Genomic DNA, 18,150 nt, shown 5'->3' with positions numbered 1-18,150 from the left:
ACATAAGACATACAACCTTAAAGAGTTGTAAATGGGTTTAATTTCTTTGTTCCTAAACCATAAAACATTGTAGATAATAGAGATAGGAGATGAGAATCATAATGAAACTAAGAAGTTTTTTGTTCCTTATATTCATTTCTTTAAAACAATACAGTTAAAATGCATGTAAATAACTCATAAAATCATTGAATAGACCAGAACTATCTATATTAGCTTTACTAATGTTCATACAAGAGAGAATGCTAAAGAAATAGTGGAATCACAACAATGGAAAATCTTCCAAACTAGAACCATCCTTGTGGTATCACAGTAGTGAAAATATCCAATGGACTAGAACCAACCATAGAAAAAGAAAGAAAAGATAAAGATATAGCAGAAGAAAGAAATCCTAGATCTGATTTGGAAGTGACAAATTTCCACGTGAATCTCTATCCCCTGTTGCTACAAAGCATCTCTCTTCTCTTTACAACTAAAATCTGAGACGAATCTCATTAGTAAGCTTCAACAAACTCAAAATATCTTCTCCAAGTGATGAGAAACCTCATTCTAATAAAAACATTAGATATGCATTTAAAATGCTGATAAATCCTTTACTAAACTAATTTAAAGGTGTAAAAACATCACTAACTACATCCCTACTAACTTTGGCATGCACCTAGTTTACCATTTCACTAGAAACCAAGTTTGAACCGCCCTACCAAAATATGATTGAAAAATAAGTACCTGGGAAAAAACCTTAAATATCTCAAATACATTGTTTCCTGTGCAAAGAAAAACTACAAATATGGAAAGTTCAATTTGAACCCTTTCCATTGATATATTATAGTCCTATGTTGGCTTATCAAAGATGCCCAAAATATCCATTTGAAGATCAAGTTCAGAAACTGACTTATAAGTCTGCATTTTGCAAAAATTTACATTTTCCCATAGTCAAAACTTTATATTATAACATCTTTTAATTTAAATGACCCTCCACATGCTTTCTTGAGGAAAATATTAAAAATGCAATTTTGAAAAACTTGAAATTTCTCTCTTTTTCCTCCATCTAGGTCAAATTGCTTTGACTAGGCTTGACATGTGATAGTATGGGATTGGTCTAACCTTCACTCCATCACTGGGTGCCATGTGGTACCCTCTAATTGGTCCATGCATTACCAGTTGTCATCTAATACACTGTCACGTGGAGGCCCCCCATTGGATCTTCTATGTATGGTCACCACCACATCATCAGCCTATTGGGAACATTGCCATGTCATCACCATGTGGCATCACTTGATTGGTTGCTCCTACTTGGTGCCACATCATCACTCACCTGGGCCCATTGTCACATGGCACCTTGTCATTTCCCTACATTCCTTAACTGCCTTGCATCTTCAAATTGTGGGCAAGCACCAGCTGTCAAATCTACCACATGTCATAATCTAGTGAAGGCTCCTGTCTCGATGCCACATCATCACTAATGACACATGGAAAATTATCTCTTCTTTGCATTTGTTAATGAGCAAGCATCTTTGAAATGCAGGAATGTGGCAATCATTAGATCTACCACTATCGCAATCTTATGTCATTGATCTTGCTCGGTGCCACATCATCTCTCCTCAATTTTTGTGCCACATGTCATGTTATGATTGGCTGCCCAAGTGCCACTTGTCATTGTCTAATTCATCATTATGGTTCCATGTCAGCTGCTTGTCAAGGTATTCCACATATTATTTGATTCAAAATATTATTAATACCCACCTTCTGGTTGAGGGCCCCACATGCATGAGTTCAATGCCTTAAAGGTTTGTCTCTCTTAAGACACTTGCATTAGAGGTACTTTGGTATATAAACCTCAAAAGGAAATGTCAACTACCCAATGTGCAATTAAAAACATGGTGATCAGACTAGTCATAGGACCGCCACCAGAACTTCCCCCTATTTCATGGATGGTATTACACATTGCATCCAGAAGACTTCCATAATTTGTTCTAAATCCTCTCCCAATTTCTTAAATAAAGCAAAATGGCATAGCCCTAATTGGAGTGACTTTTCATAGAGCCAATGTATCAGTACAAGTTTGGTTGTCATCACATCCACCAATGGAAATGGCTTCCCTACCATTTGTTCCTTTCCAAACACTAGTCTGTGGGTGATGATCCTCCCACACAAACTGCCCATTCTTGTTTAGTCAGAACGAGAAAGGCAAGTCTAACATTCTGCCACTATGATAAGCATCAATAAATGCATGAAGCCTAACACTTGGAGGAAGAGGTCAAACTATTGTTGCATTAATTTCATCATCAAAAATCATTCCTTGTGTTTCAAAGTCAAGAGGAAGGAGAATTTCATCAAATCCATCGATTTCATCTCTAGAGTGATTTCTTTGTTGTGACCCATGACTAAACTGTCATTATAAAGAAGTATGATTATGACTCTCACTATTGGGCATGTCTCTAACACAAAGAAGCATTCAAACAACAATATTAGTGCTCGATACACCTTCTATTTGCTTTATCTATTTATATGGTCCAACCTTCTTATCAAGTGTATCAACATCACTATCGTTTGGAAGTAATCATGGATTACCTCCATGTATGATGAAATTAATCTTATACTCATTTAACAATTTGTTCATAAACTCTTCATTGATTGCATAAGGAGCATCTGCAATAACCTCATTCATTTAGATGAGTATTGTTTATGAATTATGCCACTTCACTATAGATAATTTCATGAGATCATTTGTCCATGATGTGTAGCACAATGAAAAAGGGGTCCAAGTGGGTAAAGTATCAATGACTTTGATCAATCCCTTGGTTTCAATTGTGAGGAGGCTTCTTTACGTGTGCTGCTCTAGTTTCATTTGGAGAACACACAGTTCCTTTCTCACGCTGATCAGAGGTGTTTTTCCTAACTTCATCCTTTTGAATTCAAACTTCTCCCACACATTGTCACTTCAATGATTATGGGTAGGTCTCCATAGCCATATGAAAAAGATGAAAACACTCCCCGCTTTCTATACACACTTAGCACAATCACACATAACACTAAAACCTATCATTGCTTCCTTAAAAAGGTCACAGTCAATGCTCACATCATTCTCCACTTAGTAATATTTAACTCTATTTCATTGATGCTAAAATACTCTTCACTAACACAAATATTGGTAGTGATTCATGTTAAGAAGAAAAACATTTTTAGAGTGAGCTTCTGCATACACAATGGTGGATCCTAAGAGTAATTCACATATTTTTAAAATCATCAATGTATCTTGTGTGTATGATACATGTGTAAGAAAATGTCACAATATCATTGTTCCAGACTAAGAGCATTGAGCCATTTCTCCCTCCAAATGGATTCAGCCATATTCTTCATTGAGAGCACTATCATAATAATGGTATACAGTTTACCAAAGGAATTGCACAGATCAAAAGGTAAGTCCTTACATATAATGGTTCTTGTGTTTATGCCTCCTACATGCATAAATCACCAAGTCTAGCTACTCCCTCCTCTAATGAAAAGTATGTGACATATTTACCCCAAGCATTGTTTTTTTCAGAAAAAAAGATTCATTAGATGACTAATATAAGGTAGACATCATCAAGTGAATCTTAGGTATACTTAATTCTCCCTTTTTAACTATGTGTATGATCCCCATAGATCCATTAGATTTGAAAAGTTAAATGTAATATGAAGTGATACTTTAATGATAAAAATTGTAGCTTCCTTAGACATAACTAGCTCTTGTGATGTTCTGTTAATCTAATGGAATTAGTCGGGCCCCAAAGTGGGCAAGGCTAAAAAAACCTCAAACTAAAACACCTGACCCTTGAACTGATTCATTAATAACCCAGCATCGATTAAAATCAAATTTGATCATAGTTGCATCATTTAAAAACTCACTTTACTCCTCCATGCAAACTGTAACTTTCTACCCAAAAGCCTCTGAGACTGGCTTTTAAAACTAATTGAAATACCTAACTAAGCCATGAAATCAAACATATTGATTATTTGTTCCACATTCTTGCACCCTATTAGATCTTGTGTCAAGACAACACTTGGGTCAAAAGATATTGACCATCAAATTTATGACTTTCAAACTACCTACAAACAAACATGTCAGAAAACAATAAAGTGTGTTTGGTTTTGGCTTCGAAAATAGGACAAACGGACGCTTGGGGGCACAAAAACTAGGGCATTAGTTCACTATCACAATGGGAGTACAAATATATGATTTGTACTCTTGACAAATAATTGGTCCAATTTGGTGAGCATTCAAAGTGAGGTACTTCGATTTGTAGAACTGGGAACAATGACATAATAGTTATTTTCACAAATGGAATGGACCTAGGCAAGTGTGCAGACAGATTCATCAAGACTTGAAAACTAGCACACTAAGTATTTTAAGAGTAGAACATAGTGGTATAATCCATTTGGTCTCATCTACCATGGATTCAGAGTTGTGACATCCCAAACAGGGCTACCAATCAATTTGCACTTTGACACCAGTAAAACATCATAAATTTCATTTGGAATCATGTTTGAAAACTAGTCAAATGGATTTGGCATAAGCTCAAATCTAAAACTTATCATCTATTTGACCTCTAGAATGCAATGCAAAAGGAATTTTCTCATTTTGGTCAACTGGGTCAGAGTTATAACTAATCAAACAATGCCTCCCAGAATTTTGAACAATTTGCATCAACATGACAACAGTAAACAACCAACTTTGAGGGATTCAAAACCTAGTCAAAACAAATTGAAACAACTTGAAATATGAAATATAGATTCTCTAATATGCATACTAAACATTCTCAAAGCATTGAGTTGTGAAACATAATCGGGTGCAAGATATTCAAATGCAAACTAGGACTCCTATCATTGTCTAACACTTAGGCAAAAATGTAGTTTGAACAATGCTCAAAACGAAGCTTCACAAAAAGTCTCAAAATATAAATTTATCAATACAAGATGCATGCATATACTGAATGCAAAGTTTTAGAAACATTAAACGCTTCATAGGTCTTACAAGAGATAGTCGGGTACACATGCATTTAAAGTGCTTATAGGGCTCAATTTTTAGAATGGTACTCAAAATCATGGATGCAGTTTTGAGTCCCAACACAAGGTACTTAACTTTCAAGATAAAAAAAATCTAAAATGCTTCACTTTGTTGAGTATCATCTAGATAAAGGATAAATTATTGTAAACCACCACTCCTTAAACATTGAATTTTTACTCAAACTACTTTTTGTAAACATCACCTAAATGAAAATATAAAAATCCAAAATGTTTCCCTTTTGTTAGTACCACAATTTCACCTAGATAAGGGATAAATTCCTCAAAACCACCACTCCTCAAAAACATTGAATTTTACTCAAACTTCTTTTGTAAGGTCAAAAGAAGTCTAAGTAAGTGTCAAGGTATTTAAGTTTTGTGTGCATAAGATCAAAAAATTATAAATTGCTTCACTTGTGTGAGAAATCACCTAGATAAAGGATAATAAATTATTGTAAACCACAACTCCTCAAACATTGAATTTTACTCAAACTACTTTTGTAAACATCATCCAAATGAAAATATAAAAATCCAACATCATGGAGTAGTGTTCCAATATGTCCAAAGAAGTAATATGTGCTTTACTTTTTAACTTTTGTGAGCATCGTTTAGATACAATTAGTATACTTTTGCTAGAATATTTCAGAAGGTCAAAAGAAGTCTTAGCAAGCATCAAAGAAAATCAAAAGAAGTTCAAGGTTTGGAGTAGTAATCCAATATGTCCAAAGAATTTCATGGAATAGTATTCTAAAATCTCCAAAGTAGTATTACAATATCTCCAAAGAAGTAGTAGTATCTGCTTTACTTTTTAAACTAAATTTTGTGAACATCACTTAGACACAATTAGTATACTTTTGCTAGAATATTCCAAAAGGTCAAAAGAAATCTTAGCAAGCATCAAAGAAAGTCAAAAGAAGTTCAAGGTTTACTTTTATATAGAATTAGTATATTTGTATTGGAGTATTCCAAAAGGACAGTCAAAAGAAGTCTAAGTAAACCTCAAGGTAATTAACTTTTGTGAGCATCAAGATCAAAAAAAATCTAAAATGCTTCAAGGTTTACTTAAAAAACAATTAGTATATTTGTGTTAGAGTTGTTGGGACGAAAAATTATATGCTTCATTTTAGTCCCATTTCAAATAATTTGATAAATCAAGCTCCATAAATGCTTGTGTAACTGACTGTACCTTTAAAGCCCTTAAGGTGTTCAGTGTTTCTGATAACTTTCATTCAGTTTGCCTAATCATTCCATGATAATAATTTGTCGTTTTGAGTTATCTGACAAATTCTTATTTTGAACCAATACTAAATCTGCTTTCTACCCCAATTAATATGCAGAATCCAGTCAAGAACCTATTACTTTATTCAAATTACCACATCTTTTGAAATCCTTTAGCCCCTTCTCAATTTCTTGCTCAGGGCATGCCTTTTAAACCTTAGGCAAGTATGAAATAATGTTGATTAAACCTGTTTTAAGTTTAAGGTAATCATGGTTTATGTGGTTTTAAAATCTAAGAGAGTTTTCATTTCAAACTTACCATGCAAGTCTCGGCAATTGTTGATCTTGTTCAAATCAACGGACCCTGCATTCTCACATTTTCGAGATGCGAGGCTATTACAAAATGCAGGGAAGCGCGAAGTGGGCATGTAGCACAGTCTGATTACATGGGTCCAAGATAATTCAAAGTTTGACTCACCGATGATCTTGGGTAGATCAACGGATGTTGCTTACCCGCAAGATGAAGATGAGCATGGTTTAAACAAAGCGAGCAAGTGCATAAGTGACATCTGTCCCTTGTGAAGACACAAGGGGGTATTCGTACGAGTGAAGAGAACAAGTTATGAACATCGTCGATCTGTGAGAGATCGACGGATGAGGCATACCCGCATTTTCAAGATGCGAGGTGGATAAATACTGCGAGAATGCCACTTTGCGACACGTGGCATAGTGGAACCAAGCGTGGAAGTAACGATGTCATGGGCGCCAAAGTTTTGAATGTCGCGGTCAGGTTTTTCAGAGCACGTGCAATAAAAGGTGATTTCTCATTGGTCAGGATCATTGTAGTGGGCCGCCAAATATTGAAATTTTGAATCACCATCGATTTAAGCCAGCATCAAGGGCTAGTGTTTTCCCGCATTGTTTAATCTCAATATGTTTTTAATAATGTAGGTAAACAGGTTGTGGACATGTATTGCAATTGACCGAGTCAAGCCATTTTGAAATGCCACGTGTTTTGTGATAAAGGAATAGTGCAATGGTTATTGAGCAATTTTTCATCAACCATTGATCTTCTTTAGATTGACGGAGGGTGTTGGCCTGCTTTATCAACATGCAGGGAGATTAAGGAAAGAGAGAATGCGTCATAAAAACACGTGTCCCCGATGATATCAAGTCCTACCTTATGAGCTTACACAGATCTTTCCCGACCGTTGATCTTAGTCAAATTAACGGTCAGTGCATTTTCGCTTTTTGAAGATGCTCACAAGATAAGAAATGTGGGAATGCGCAAGCCTGACACGTGGGGTGGACTCAGGTTGTTGATTCAATTCAGATCTATGGCTCTTGCACATTTGCATTTCTTAGAAGCAAGAAGCGCCAACTAAAAGAGGAATTGCACACATGGCTAATTATGATTGGGTTATTTCGGACCAGCTTGTCTAGTGGATTTCGAAGTCATCATGTTCACAGTTTTGACTTGTAAGATCTTCAAGATCGACGGCACATATTTTACTATTGAAGGTGGTGTCATTTTGCACATTAATGAGACTTGAAAACCTTCGCGTGTGAAAGTTAAGAACAGAGTGTAACAGGTAAGATTTTCCCAATTTTAACTTGTGTGAGTAGAAATTCATGAGTCACCTCTAAACAGAAACAATTACTGCTGGGATTGAGATAAATTTGGCATGAGTGTCAAGTAGTTGGCTCAAGGATAAAGTGCAGAGTTATAGAGATAAAAAGAAAAAGCTTCAGGTAAGTTTGTATACCATAGTCTCTGCATTTTTCAGTCTTGGTGATTTATTCAAAAGATGTTTCTAAAGATTTGACTAAGTCTGAGGGTATGGATAGCGGAAGGATTGCTCGTTAAGAGTAATTGGTTCTGGGGCACTGATATTTTGAAAAATGATTTATTTACTTTCAAAGGATGGTTCGCAAAAGGAAAATGGTTAGCTTCATATGCATGTGTATGGTTTTTTGATAGAGGAAAGCTAGTAATTAGGTGTCGTAGTCAAGTCACCAAGGTGGTAAGAAGAACAAGGAATAGACTTGGTAAGCTAACAACCTTTTCAGCAATAACATCATCTTTTAAACAAATTTTCAAAGCATCTTAGTTTGATGCCAGGGTAGCAGAAATATATGAGACCCTGTGCATAGTTTTGGAAGAGGGTGAGGAAGATTTTATACTCTTGGGTATAGTCTTTTTCATTTTTTGTGTGCGTACCCCCTTCTTGTGTCAGTGGATGAAAAATTTTGGCAGGAAGTTGGTTAAGGAAGCAGACGTGGCTGGGGATTAGAGGATCCCTATTTTGTTATTTTTAATAGCCACATTGTTTTTCGGTTTCTGTACTACATGCTAAGTAATGATTCTATTATTTTTGAAGCCTGGCATGATCAGTAAAGAGTGGGAAGTAAAGATGATTCTCATTCAGTAGTCATCTTGACAAAACCCATGGGCCTAGGTTAGTGAGTATTTTTCAGAGTTTATTTTGTCATTGATGGGGCGGTCTTAGCAGTTGCGCACACAACAAATCAGTGGTAAAGCCAAATCAGCAAAAAGTTGTCACAGAAAGGAGCCTATAGGAGAATATTTGATCGACGTGATGTTATGTTAATCATTCTTCTTCTTTTTCTATTATAAACTGGTGATATCTTTTGTAAGAGACACTTGTCAGTTCTCTACGCCTAAAGCTTGTTGCATCTCACAGTATTTAAGTGAGATCCTAGGGCTAGAGAAAGGGTTGTTGGTTGGTTTTCTATTTTCCAGTTCTTAGAGCTCTTCTCAGGCTGTGAAAGCCACACACCCAACATATCTGGTATGAACAGCATATGGATTTCATAGATAGTTTTGATATAGTAGTGTGGTCTTGTATCTTGTTTTATGCATTTCTAATGTACTTATTTCAAGGAAGTAAATACAATGTGCAGAAGGTTTTGAATTTCAATATAATTTTGTCTCCTTTCTTGTTGAATTTGTAATTTTATATGTTCAAGAACAAAGAGCTTGAACCTATTTGCAATTCCCCGGTTGTATGTTTTGAAGTTTGCTTGCCTCTGACTCAAGGAGTCATATAATTGCTTGTGGTTTCAGACAAGGTTGCAAATTCATTAAGAAGGATGTATGAAAGTATGGGGTTATATTGGATATTGTTGTCTGATTCATAAGGTGAACAGACCGAACATGAATGACTCAACATATTCCATATGTTGATTGATGTTTAAGGATGCATAATTCTAGAGTATAAGATTTCCCTAATGGATAAGGCACTGGTCAATTGTAGGATCATTAAGTTTTTTGCTGCATATTGGACATGTTGTCTTTTCTCAATAAGTCAATCTTTTTCCCTTCATGTTGAAGAGCTATAAAAGTTGAACCCTCACTCAGCTTATGAGATTTCTAGATCTGCATTTAACTACTGTAGATTGATGTTATTTCATGAGTTATCAGGAGAAATAAGGGTTTTATCTGCTTCATATTAGATTCAATGTATGCTTTGATAACTGGTACCATATAAAGAATCTATAGGTCCACCCACCTAGGTTTTGCAGAGCCTAAAGAAGAAGAAGGGTCATGCCTTATAGTTGGCCTGGTGTCTAAATGGGCATGTTTAAAATGGGAGTTAGCTGCCCCTAGATGTGTTTTGTTCTCATTAGGGTAATTAGAAATCGGTAACATTTTCAAACACCAACTCAAGTATTCCAAAAAAGTTAATAAATATAAAATGTTTCAATGTTTCAACGTTGTTTTTGTTTTTGTTTTTTTTTCTTATGTCAAGGATTTTCATAGATTTGTATTTGACTGTGCTCTAGCTCCTGCTCTACATTTTTAAAATCTTGTGCTCCCACTTGACACGTTTGTTCTACCCAATGCTCTGCACCCAGTCCAGGGCCCCTCTGGCAGCTCCTTGGGGGTTCCACTTTGGCCAGCTTCCAATGTCTGTCCTACTGGGGGAAAATCCTTTGCAGATGTGGTTGCGTTCAAGGCTACCTTCCATGGTTTAGGGGTTCCTGTGACGGAGTGTCTTTTGTCCTTGGTGTTGAATCCCATTGCGGTTAGCTATCCGATTCGATTGGTTCTGGATGATGAAATCACTGATGAAATCTCTCTCACGGCTGTGGACTTCTCTCGAAGCTGCTATCTTTAAAATCTAGGGATTTTGGCCTTCACTTCAAGCTCTTCACGCTTGGATTTACAAGCAATGGGAACCTTTGATTTCATAATCTATCCATATTTTCCCTATGGCTAGGGGTTTCTTCATCATTAAATTTGATGATGTTGAAGACAGGAGGACTATTTTATGCAACCACTTCAATTGGAGAATCGTTACCCTCTGTTTACCAAACCCTGGCACGAGGGTTTCGATCCTGCAATAGAATCATTTGCTCATTTGCCTCTCTGTGTTAGACTCCATAATCTCCCCCTTCACCTATGGATGGATTTGGTTCCTAAAGTTGTGTGAGATGCCATTGATGACTTCCAAATAGTGGATTCCAAATCTTCTAGTATCCTGCATTCTACTTATGCTCGCATCCTTGTGGTGGATACATTGCAAGGCCTACCTAAGAAGATCAAACTTGAGGCCCCTAATGGTTCTTGGATTTAGACTTTAGACTATGACGGAATTCTTTTCCATTGTAGAGTCTGTTCCAAGACTGGTCATGTTGCTATGCGCTACCCTGCAGAAGTTAGGAAATCAAAGAAAAGACCCACTTGATGGCCTAGGGCTTTGGTTTAGCATTACTCAGTCCTTAAAGATGTTGCCCTTAAGGATGTCCCCTAGTTTGTGGGTGCTCAGGGTGACAATTGCCCTGTTTTGGTTGGTCCAGATCTTGAGTCATTGGGGGATATGGTGGCAACGGATTGCCCTTCCTCTACAGTTCGAGATCCGTTGACCAATGTTTTGGATGAGATCTTACCTACTTCTCTGGTTGGGTCAATTGGTGAAGCTTTGGTTTGGGAGAAGGAGGCTTCTTGGATGGAGGAAGGTTGGACAAAGGTTAAAGACAAAAAATTCAAACATTCCCATCATTCCTTGAACCGTCTTCTTAGTTCTCTCTCTTTTAGGGGTAGGAGGTCTTAATTGTTTTAAGTTGTAATCGGTGGTAGAAACACATTGTGTTATCTATAGGGCCACCCTAGTCCCCCTTTGTTGGACGGGAACCTATTTCTTCTTTTTTACGTAGTCTCTTTATTAGGGCTCCATTGAAAAAAAAAATTGTAAAAAGTTTAGGCACCCTTCAAAACCTATTTTCCTTAATAAAAAATAATTAGTATATTTTTGTTAGAATATTTCAAAAAGTCAAAATAAGTCTAAGTAAGATTTAAGGTACTTAACTTTTATGAGCATCAAGATCAAAAAAATCTAAAATGCTTCACTTTTGTGAGTATTACCTAGATAAAAGATAAATTATTGTAAACCACCACTCTTCAAACATTGAATTTTTTTTTACTCAAACTACTTTTTGTAAACATCACCTAAATGAATCCAAATTTTCACTTTTAAATGTATCACAATATCACAATTTCAAAAACCATGACTGCTCAAAAGCATCGAATTTTCACCTAGATAAGGGATAAATTCCTCAAAAACCATGACTCCCCACAAACATTGAATTTATAAATTCCTCAAAAACCATGACTCCCCACAAACATTGAATCTTACTCAAAAGTAATTTTGTAAGGTCAAAAGAAGTCTAAGTAAGCATCAAGATATCTAACTTTTGTGAGCATAAGAAATTTCTCAAAAACCACCACTATTTTGTAAGATCAAAAGATCAAAAGAAGTCTAAGTAAGCATCAAGATATTTAACTTTTGTGAGCATCAAAAATTTCTCAAAAACCACCACTCTTTGTGAGCATAAGAAATTTCTCAAAAACCAATCAAAAACCAAACAAAAGAAGTCTAAATAGATTCTTTTCTTCTCTTCCTCTTTTTAGTGAACCTTAGTTCATTAGGTTCACGTATATTCCTCTTGAATGGAATAGAACTGCTGATTGTTTAGCCAAATGGGCTTCTAGTCATGATTCGGGTTGAAATATTAGGGATAGGAGACAACTGTCGTTTGAGATGGTGCAAGAATTTAATGATCTTATTGCTCAAGATCGAGCTCCTTGTTGAGCTCTCCTTGTTGTATTCCTTTCTATCTTAATAAATTTTTAACCCCTCTTTTTGGAAGTCTGAGTAAGCATAAAGTAAGCATAAAGATGTCTAAGCATCAAGATATTCAAACTACTTTCGTAAGGTCAAAAAAAAGTCTAAATATTTTACTTTTGTAAGGTTAAAAGACGTCTAAGTAAGCATAAGATATAAAGAATTCTAAGTAAGCCTCAAGATATCTTTTGTGAGCATAAGATCAAAAAAATCATTTAAATAAAAATATAAAAATCCAAAATGCTTCACCTAAATGAAAATATTCTTCTAAGATATTTAACTTTTGTAAAAAAAATATAAAATACTTTACTTCACCTAAATGGAAAAAAAATATCCTTCTAAGATATTTAACTTTTAACTTTTATGTGAAAATATCCTTCTAAGATATCTAACTTTTTGTGAGCATAAGATAAAAAATGCTTTGCTTCACCTATTTAACTTTGGTGAGCATAATCTAAAATCCTAACTTTTGTGAGGATAAGATCATAAAAATCTAAAATGCTTTGCTTCACCTAAATGAAAATATCCTTCTAAGATATTTAACTTTTGTGAACGTAAGATCCAAATAAATCTAAAATGCTTCACTTTTGTGAAAAATCCGCCTAGATACAAGGTGAAAATCACCTAGATAAAAGGTAAAAAATCAGCTAGATAAAAGATAATAAATTCTTGTAAACCACCACCACTCAAACATTGAATTTTACTCGAACTACTTCTGTAAACATCACCTAAATGAAAATATAAAAATACAAAATGTATTCACCATTCCAAAATGCTTTTCTGAGTGTGAGATAATCCAAAATGCAAATGTTTTTGTGAGATAAATCCAAAATGCAAATTGTTTTTGTGAGAACACACGAGTATCACCTAAGTAAGGGATCCACTACTCAAAAACATTGAATTTTACTCAAAATTACTTTTGAATTCATCACCTAAATGAAAATATATGAAGTGATTTTTCAAAAAAAGAACTTGTCAGTACAACAATAATGCAAATTTAAAGTGGTTTTTTAAAATTAAATTTTAAAGTAAACTTGTGAGTACAAATGAAAATATGATGTGAATTTTCACGAAATTTAGATTTGAATTCAACATCTCAAAATTCAAGTTTTGAAACAAAAGAAATATATTTAATACTTCAGGAAAACATTAATGCTCACAGAACATAAAATTCAAGCTCAAAAATTTATCTCCATACATCAAAAGAAAGAATTTTTGTGGCCATCTTGTGACCTTGAATGATGAATCGACATCGACTGTGGTACAACATTTGCAGACATAATATCTACACAATTTGTTTTCAAGTGTAACATTTGAAGGCCCTATCTAATGGACACAACACTGGTTTACAGACAGAAGAAAATGGCTCAAATTATTCTGAAATGGTGTGTGGCGCATAACATAACCAAGAAAATGAGTCTGAACAAGAAATAAGATCAATGGGTAAGATTCCTAAGAAGCTCAGCAGCAGTTGCAAGAGCTGCCCCTGTTATTGCTGCCTGCATAACACGATCATGCCTTGGATTTGTCTCTGTCAGAGATAATGCAGCACCTGCTACAGCACCTCCCACCAATGCATTTTTCTGCAATTTACACTAATCTTACATTTCCACTCCATTGAAGATTCTAAATACTAATGAAGAATAAAACCCATTAAAAATTTAGATATTGTTCTCACCCAATCACGGACGCCCCTTACTTCTTGCATACCATACTTTGTTCCCGAGTACACTCCAGCAACCAGCCCTTCAATGCACAACAACAAATTATTTCATTTGATTACAATGACAATCATAAATATAATGTTACCCAAACCATTTTTTTTCAGAGGTTGCCTATAATGATCAAGAACTGAACACTGATGTTTGCTCCCAAATCATTTTTAAATTTACAAAAAATGCTTATAATGACCAAGAACTTGAAGATTGAGGTTTCCCCATTAGATTTTGTTTTCCCAAAAGTTGCCTATATAATGATCAAGAACTGAACATTGGTGTTTGCCCATATCATTTTTTATATAGAAAAAAAACTTATAATGACCAAGAACTTGAAGATAACATTGGTGTTTGCCCATATCATTTTTTATATTTAAAAAAAACTTATAATGACCAAAAACTTCAAGATTGAGGTTTTGCCCGAAACATTTTTTTCGCAAAAGATGTCTAAAATAATCAGTAACTGAACATTGATGTCTGCCCAAATCATTTTTATATTAAAAAATGCTTCTAATGGCCAAGAACATGAAGATGAGGTTTGCCCAAGAAAACCATTATTCAAAAATAAAATGTTTATAATGGCCAAGAACTGAGGATTGATGTCTACCCACATCATTTTTATTCAGAAATGAAAAATGATTATAATGATCATCAAATGAAAAATCAAACTATGTCACTAACAAGGTGTCTAAACAAGTGTATTGAACATTTACACTCACCCCATTGCAAAGATTGTTTGCCCATGTTTTGAACCTGAAAACAGTCAAATCCCAAATGTACATTAGTTTCACCTGGGAGCAGTATACATCAAATATATTAAAGTGGGGAAACTTAAGAACTAAATATTTGTACCATGCACTCCATGGAGGATTTGTTGGCTTCCTCTGCAATATTCAACATCGCTAATCAGCTAATTGGGAAAAGAACACAATACCTAATAAATATCCCATATTAAAATTTATTATCTGTTCTATAGATATCACCTTGTAAGACCAACTTGTAGGCATCTTGAGATGCAGCATTCAGAGCACCAACCTGCACCAAAGAATATCAGATTCAAAGCTAACATACACTTCATAAAATTAAGGCAGAGAGTTTTAAAATAAAAGGAAGAGCATTATCTTATTGTAAGTGATGGTAGACACAGACTAGAGAGTCAAAACCATGAAAATTCTTCGAGCCAGGAGTGCTTTTGTACCAGTTTATATCAACCAACCAAATAATATAATTTGATGAACTATAGAAAAGCACAATCAACAGCTTTCTAATTCAAACCAGAGATTAACTAGGCAACATTATAGTAATTTATATTGAAAAAGAGTACTATTCTAGTGGAAGTGATGATTAAACCCAAACCAGAGATTCAAAACTATTCAACATTCCTGGAACAATGGGTACTTTCCATTGTACAATCAACCCACCAAAAAATCCTCCTTTTAAATATACCAAAACAAAATCAAAAGCTTTCAAACTCAAACCAGAGTTTCAAAACTATGCAACATTCTTGGAATAATGAGTAACTTTCCCACCATTTTAAAATCAACCCACCGAAAAAACTCTTTATATTATAGTAACGCACAACCAACAGTTTCTAAACTCAAACCAGAGACTCAAAACCATGAAACATCATATTAATATATATTGAAGAGTATTATTGTAATGTAAGAGATGTTGAAACCCAAACCAGAGACTCAAAATTCTAAAACATTTTTGGAGCCATGAGTAAATTTCCCGCCATTAAAGATCAAACAACCAAAAACCAAAATTTCTTTTGTAAATTATAGCAGAGCACAACCAACAGCACCTAAATTCAGACCAGAGATTCAAAACTATGAAACATTACAGTAAATTATAGTAAGAAAGGGTTTTATTCTAATGTAAGTAATAATGAAACTCAAACCAGAGACTCTAAACTATGCACCATTCTTCTAGCCATGAGTACATTTCCCACCATTAAGATCAAACCGCCAAAAACCAAAATTACTTTGGGTAAATTATAGCATGGCACAATCAACAGCTCCTAAACTCAAACCAGAGATTCAAAACTATGGAACATTACAGTAAATTATAGAAAGAAAGGCTATTATTCTAATGTAAGGGATAATGAAACTCAAAACAGAGACTCTAAACTATGCAACATTCTTGTAGCCATGAGTACTATTTCCACCATTTTAGAACAACCGACCATTAAAACACAATCAGTGGCATCTAAAATTTGTGAAATCATGACAAACTACCGGATTTGAGAACAAAATATAACTTACCCCACCCACTTTGATAAACCCATCGACCACACGATTCACCAGGGGGTGACCCAGATCCACCAGAACATCCACATTGTGTCCCTTGTGTTCATCAAGAGAATCATATATAGCATCCTTTGTTCTATACATTGCATCCTTTGAATTGTGCATTGCTTCCTTTGCCATTTCTAAATTAGCTCAAATGGTGCTTGCCTGCAATACAGTACTGCTAATGCTGATCTAAATAAAGCCTCGCAGCGAAAACGAATTAACAAATATGATAGACCTTATCTTACCTGATAATCGGAAGAGCTGAGGATTCACTTCGATTTGATTAGCAGAGAGCGAAGGACGGTGATTAAGAAAGGGGATTGTGGGAGCGGGAAACAGAAGGCATAAAGAAAAGGGGAAGATAACTGTATGATGTGTAGAATTTGGGGATTGCATGAAATGACACGTAGCTTTAGAGGTGGCATTGCCTGCCACAACTTACTCATGCAATAACCGCCATTAACATGTGATGAATTGCAGCGCATTGAAGAAGACTACTTTCCCCTTTTCCAACTCTGGACTTTTGGGATCAATATGCTCAGTTTTTGATTTAGCGTAGTCTAGTATAATGCATTTCCATCATCTGATGTACTGAAGTCTCCTTAATGTTAAGCTTTTAATATACATTATGTCTTAAATTTATATCTTATGATTTTATTATATTTGATTGTTATTTTTATTTCATATTTTTTCTATGGATGTTCTAGTCTTACACTCAGCAAGACTTGATTTTTTATGGGCTCTTAAATATATTTTTATTTCATATTTTTTCTATGGATGTTCTAGTCTTACACTCAGCAAGACTTGATTTTTTATGGGCTCTTTAAAAACCTTTCAACTTCAAGGTAGATCAAAAGTCCACATATTTTAAAGTTTTCATTCATTTGTAATAATTGAAAAAGATTAATGTTGTGTAAGACATTAATAATCTTACATCACCTAAAAAAGAAATAGTACTTACAAGATGCACATATCATGTCCCAAGTGCACATGAGTTTATGATGGTACTTAATGTGCTTAGAAGTTTAGAAAGGACAAATCATAATTACCCTTTTTTTTATCAATATATATGTGCACATATCATGTACCATTTTGTTAGACATTAAAGTTTTTGTCTTCGAAAATAATTTATATAAAAAATCTAAATGAAATTTGAAGACCTTGCAATATTTATGAAATCTTAAAAAATTAGATGAGGTTAGAAGCACAAACTTATGCCACCTTTTATAAAAGAAAAGGATATTAGAACTTAAACTATTCAATTTTAATGACATAAAAGTGTCATTTGTGTTTAGAATTTGAAGATGATGTAAACTAATGAAATGTGTAAAGTTGAATGAAGTTTATGCTTGTCATTTAAAAAAAATAAAAATTGAGTGAACATTTTAGCGTTTTTTTTTTTTAAAATTAAATCTATTTTTTATTTTTTTTTAAATGCTAAAAATATAGAGTTTTGTTCTCACCAAACAAATACAAATGATCATATTTTAATCTGATTTTGTAATATGTTATAGTTGACATGTATACCTAATGAACAAAAAACAAAATTTGATTTTAGATTTATATTTTTCAAGTTATAAGTGATCAAAGTTGAACTTATTAGAAATTGACAATTTTTTGCTCACCAAACTTTTTCTATCAAATCTATATATATTTTTAAAAAATTATATATTCTTGAAGAGGACTCTCTCCTTTAGAGGTACATATTTAAAAAAAAATTGAACATGATTTAAT

The 18,150-nt window shown here is 34.4% G+C and overlaps 1 protein-coding gene and 1 pseudogene across 2 annotated transcripts; both read right to left on the bottom strand.

Moving 5' to 3' along the window:
* Positions 1-1,834: 1,834 nt before the first annotated feature.
* LOC149562922 (metacaspase-1 pseudogene) lies at positions 1,835-10,303 on the bottom strand (annotated as a pseudogene).
* A 3,212-nt stretch (positions 10,304-13,515) lies between these two features.
* LOC149562921 (outer envelope pore protein 16, chloroplastic-like) lies at positions 13,516-16,797 on the bottom strand. Of its 2 annotated transcripts, none has more exons than XM_089826367.1 (7): positions 16,662-16,797; positions 16,387-16,578; positions 15,106-15,157; positions 14,975-15,006; positions 14,842-14,875; positions 14,086-14,153; positions 13,516-13,990 (listed from the first exon to the last, which is right to left on the bottom strand). In XM_089826367.1, exons 2-7 carry the CDS (start codon positions 16,549-16,551, stop codon positions 13,844-13,846), a joined length of 498 nt encoding a protein of 165 aa, XP_089682493.1. In that variant the 5' UTR covers positions 16,552-16,578; positions 16,662-16,797; the 3' UTR covers positions 13,516-13,843. The 2 variants fall into 2 exon arrangements, with proteins under 2 accessions (XP_089682493.1, XP_089682494.1); XM_089826368.1 differs by having other exon boundaries at positions 16,387-16,591; positions 16,662-16,793.
* Between the last annotated feature and the right edge of the window lie 1,353 nt (positions 16,798-18,150).

This window comes from Cupressus sempervirens, chromosome 4 (assembly GCF_028749045.1).
Source record: "Cupressus sempervirens isolate cs-2001-9-10 chromosome 4, ASM2874904v1, whole genome shotgun sequence".
NCBI classification, from domain to species: Eukaryota; Viridiplantae; Streptophyta; class Pinopsida; order Cupressales; family Cupressaceae; genus Cupressus; species Cupressus sempervirens.
Note: the sequence above shows the minus strand (reverse complement) of the source record. Positions and strands in the feature narration are given on the sequence as shown.

Bases quoted from the DNA above. Each gene is read 5' to 3' on its own strand.
- LOC149562921 (XM_089826367.1), bottom strand. From the start codon at position 16,551: ATGGCAAAGGAAGCAATGCACAATTCAAAGGATGCAATGTATAGAACA. The intron at 14,876-14,974 runs GTACAAATATTT...GACTGTTTTCAG, and splicing joins AATCCTCCATGGAGTGCATG to GTTCAAAACATGGGCAAACA. The intron at 13,991-14,085 runs GTGAGAACAATA...TGTAAATTGCAG, and splicing joins TAAGGGGCGTCCGTGATTGG to AAAAATGCATTGGTGGGAGG.